General features: G+C 43.0%; 1 protein-coding gene across 1 annotated transcript; it reads left to right on the forward strand.

Annotated features, from left to right (window-relative positions):
- Positions 1-1,896: 1,896 nt before the first annotated feature.
- Positions 1,897-4,103, forward strand: LOC137031695 (polymeric immunoglobulin receptor-like). The gene is made up of 5 exons (XM_067402860.1): positions 1,897-2,027; positions 2,188-2,505; positions 2,736-3,050; positions 3,147-3,473; positions 3,779-4,103. The coding sequence occupies exons 1-5, from the start codon at positions 1,988-1,990 to the stop codon at positions 3,865-3,867; spliced, it is 1,089 nt and encodes a 362-aa protein (XP_067258961.1). The 5' UTR covers positions 1,897-1,987; the 3' UTR covers positions 3,868-4,103.
- Positions 4,104-4,484: the final 381 nt, after the last annotated feature.

Raw genomic sequence — 4,484 nt, forward strand, 5'->3', positions numbered from 1 at the left:
CCTGCAAGTGCTGCCCTCGGAGGAGGCAGACCCAGCCCTAGCTTTGCTCTGTCCCGTCCGCGCTCTGCGCGTTTACGTGGACAGAACGCGAAGCTTCAGGACCTCAGATCAGCTCTTCGTCTGTTACGGAGGCCAGCAGAAGGGAAAGGCTGTCTCCAAGCAGAGGATGGCCCACTGGATAGTGGATGCCATCGCCTTGGCGTACGAATCCCAGGGCGTGCCTTGCCCGCTCGGGTTGAGAGCCCACTCCACCAGAGGGGTGGCCTCTTCCTGGGCGCTGGCTCATGGCGCCTCGCTGACAGATATCTGTAGAGCTGCGGTCTGGGCGACACCAAACACGTTTGCTAGGTTTTATAGCCTACGTGAAGAGCCAGTATCTTCACGTGTACTCGCATCCACTAGTCGGTAGACGTGTTGTACCCGCTCTAAGTGTCGGCTTGCAATGCCATTCCCGCCACCGGCCGGATACGTGCATACTTTCACTCCAGTCGTGTTCCCCGCTTGGCGAACCCTGTCGAGTTCCTCCGCCTCCCCCTTCGGCTCGGACATTGCGGAGTGTCTGATGCCAGGCCTACATCCGTCGCTGACGCTGTCTGTTGGCTGGGGCCCATATGTCGTGACCCCTCTACGTGAGCGGTCCCATATGTGTAATTATCCACGGTTTAAAACTCCCTACGGGCTGAGTCCGTGTCTTTCCCTTAGCAGAGCCAGCTCTGCTGTCACCTGTCAGATGAGTCTCCCCCTACCAGGTGGAGCCATCCCAGGGACTCCATATGCGTACTGCCCCCCGGGCCAGTCCATATGTGTATTTCCACGTAAACTCCTCCCCCATTGGGTAGGTAGTGGTCTCTGCAGCGTCCCTTACGGGTTCGCTTCCCCAGTGTAGTCTAGTTTACTTAGTGGGTAGTGATTAGACAGCAGTAGACTCTCTCGGTGTAAGCTCGCCCCCTTCACCGCCAGCCGGTGCTATGGGCGGCTGAGCTTGTGCTGGGCACTGGAAGGGGTTTCGTAACTGTGGCGCTTTAGTTGGGATCCCAATTCGTCGGTCACTACTGACGTACGTCGAACGTGACCGACTGAAAGGGAACGTCTCGGTTACGTATGTAACCCTTGTTCCCTGAAGGAGGGAACGGAGACGTACGTCCCGTCGCCACAGTTTCTGTACCGTCGCTGTAGCGCGGACACCAGTTGTCTCCTCAGCGAAAAACAGAGTGCGATTGCATCTGCTTCCTATTTATATACACCTGTCGGAGGCGGTGCGCATTATGCAAATATCGCAAGCCAATTCCATTGGCTTGTTTTAGTTTACACGAAGCTGATAGGGCTCTCTAAACGATATCCCAATTCGTCGGTCACTACTGACGTACGTCTCCGTTCACTCCTTCAGGGAACGAGGGTTACATACGTAACCGAGATGTTACTTTTCTTCAGAAGACTGTGATCTTTTGAGTGAAAATAAGCGTTTCTGTCAAAAGAAGCACTTACTGCAGTTAGAAAGTATTGAAAAACAGAGAAAAAGAGAGCAGCTGAAAGAGTCTGAAAGAAACAGACTCAAGTGTTGTGTCTATGTCTTTATGATTTGTATCTTCTCGATTGAGGGTGGAGTATGCATACTATAAGTTGATGGAATATCTGCCAAAGTTCATAGAATTATGGGGATTAAATGATGAATTATGCACACTGTACTGTATGACAATGAATTGGTTTTAATGTTTTTTTGTTTTGTTTTTTGTAAAATCATTTGTATTTTTTAATAATAGTAAATAAATTATCTTTTGTAATAATAAAGGTTAAATTCAAATTCTCTCTCTCTCTCTCTCTCTCTCTCTCTCTAAGAGGAAGTGGGCGTCTCCGTCTTCGTCACATTCAGCACTTCATGTTATACATGTAACCAGGAAACACTCAAAACTCATCTGAACACACATCGAGAGCTTCAGAAGAACTGAATCTACTGACAACAGAGAAGATCATTTAATAAGAGAGAAGAATGAAGATCATCTTGACTTTCACTCTGCTGATGATTCCTGGTAAGAATCTGAACTCAGAGTAAATCACTAAAAACAGCACAGATTTGATGAGGAGAGTCTTTCACTTCACTTCATGATGTTCTAGTGACTGCTGAAGAAAGTTCATTTCTGTGTAGTCTCATGAATATATTAAAGTGTGTTTGATGCCGGTTTGTTGTAGGAGTCGTGAGCTCCATCAGTGTGACGGGATATTCAGGAGGAGGAGTCACGATCACATGCAAATATGATGAAGGATATACAGCATATGAAAAGTATTTTTGTAAAGGACAGTGGTCTTACTGCACAGACCAAATCAAGACTGATGAGAAAGATAAATGGGTTCATTCTGGAAGATTCTCTCTGTATGACGACACAAGATCAGCAGTCTTCAATGTGACCATCAGACATCTGAGAGAACAGGATTCTGACACGTACTGGTGTGGAACTGAAAGAGTTGGATATGATTTCCACACTGAAGTGAATCTGAAGGTCATAAGAGGTGAGTAACTGAGAGCCTCAAACCCATGATGATCTCCACAACACCATGATACTCAACACTGACTGGAATTACTGCCGTTCATACCTGAAACTCATAACAGACTCATGACCTTTTTATCTGATGTAAGATTTACACTCATAATCTTCATTCATAAATGTTGCAGTAAAGTGAGCAGATATGTGTTTATATCGAGAACAAAATGACAAATGATCTGAGTTTGTGTTCAACAGATCAACCAATCAGGAGTGTGAGAGGATATTCAGGAGGAAACGTCATTATAAACTTCAAATATGAGAAGCAAGAAGCAAGTCATTTGATAAACGTCTGTAAAACTGGAGGTCAGTGTTTTACTGTAATAAACACTAACAGAGCAGCAGGATGGGAACAGGACGGACGATTCTCCGTTCAGGATGACAGATCTGCAGGTCTCTTACGTGTGTTTATCAGAGATCTGAATGAGAACGACTCTGGAGAATATCAGATTACAGTCAAAGTTTCTGAAGAATACAGTTTCTTCTCTGAGTTTAATCTGATCATCAGAGACGGTGAGACGCTTTCATTCATTTCTGCATTATTTGACAGAATCCATGAATATATCTGGTCATTGTAACATTGCTGCACTTGATTTGGATCTGAAACAGATGATTGTTGTGTGAAGAGCATCAGTCTATCAGCTGCTGCAGGAGGATCTGTGAACATCAGCTGCAAATACCCACAATCCCACATTAGTGATGTGAAGTTTCTCTGCTGGAGATCTGGAGCTGATCTCTGTGCTGAAGAGACGTCTGTGAAGGAGAGCAGAAGATGGAGTCCTGAGGGAAAGATCCAGCTGTATGATGACAGAGAAGAGCAGCTCCTGACGGGAAGCATCAGTCATGTTACTGAACAAGATTCAGAATACTGGTGTGGAGTTCAGTCTGATCAAGGACACAAGAGCTTCATCACACGAGTCCTGGTCAATGTTACAGGTACAGGTGATTTTCTCACTGATATTAACTTTAATGCAATTAAAACAATTAATTTTTATTAATACAGTGTTTGCTGATCCAGTAACTCTGCTGTACTGTATTATTCAGTGTGAAATCACAGGCTTAAGTTCCAGAAACTCAAACAAATAGTTTTCTAAGTGTCTGTGTATCAGCAAACATGTATTCTGGGTAGTGAGTGTGTGAATGACATCAGTAACAAGTGTCTGCATCATGAGAAAAGTGTGTCAAGTTCTGGGTGTGAAAAAACATCCTTTAGAAATTCACTGTTTCATTGTTTTATACAGACTTTCCAGAAACTACATCATCATCATCATCATCATCATCATCATCATCATCAGTTAAATCTCAACATCTGAGAATGTGTATAAAGTGATTGATTTATCTGGTCAGACAGATGTGCAGTAAACAGAGTTCAAGATAAACATTGAGCACCAAACAGTGTCTAAACAGATGTTCTTGAAACATTTAATAAGTTTTTTATTATTTTTAGTTTTTGCTTGCTGCAGTTGCTCACTTGTGGATTTAAGACAGTATTTGTGATTTTCTGTAAAGCTGCTTTGAAGCAATAGTGAATATGGAAAGCAATGTAAAAATAAAGTGATGTCACTCATAAGCACTCATATTGTTTTCTCTGTTTTTGGAGCATCTCAATTCAATCTGAGGTAAAACGGTCATTTTCTGGTTTAAAGGTGAAGTGTTTATTTTATGGGTCACTAGTGTCTTCAAACACAATTACAAATGACTGTTTTCAAACATGATTCAAACACTGATGACTCATTTCATTGGTCAGACAAACTGATAGTCCCGCCCCATAATCACTCCATTGGTTGAGCCAAAGTTATTATGAAGAGCACAAACTGACCAAATAATCCATCTATACTCTCAAGTTCTTTCTTTCTTTTTCTTTCTTTCTTTCTTTCTTTCTTTCTTTCTTTCTTTCTTTCTTTCTTTCTTTCTTTCTCTTTACTGCAATAGGCAATAAGTTAATTA

Source organism: Chanodichthys erythropterus, chromosome 12, assembly GCF_024489055.1.
Source record: "Chanodichthys erythropterus isolate Z2021 chromosome 12, ASM2448905v1, whole genome shotgun sequence".
NCBI lineage: Eukaryota > Metazoa > Chordata > Actinopteri > Cypriniformes > Xenocyprididae > Chanodichthys > Chanodichthys erythropterus.

Bases quoted from the DNA above. Each gene is read 5' to 3' on its own strand.
- LOC137031695 (XM_067402860.1), top strand. From the start codon at position 1,988: ATGAAGATCATCTTGACTTTCACTCTGCTGATGATTCCTG. The intron at 2,028-2,187 runs GTAAGAATCTGA...GGTTTGTTGTAG, and splicing joins CACTCTGCTGATGATTCCTG to GAGTCGTGAGCTCCATCAGT. The intron at 3,051-3,146 runs GTGAGACGCTTT...GATCTGAAACAG, and splicing joins TAATCTGATCATCAGAGACG to ATGATTGTTGTGTGAAGAGC.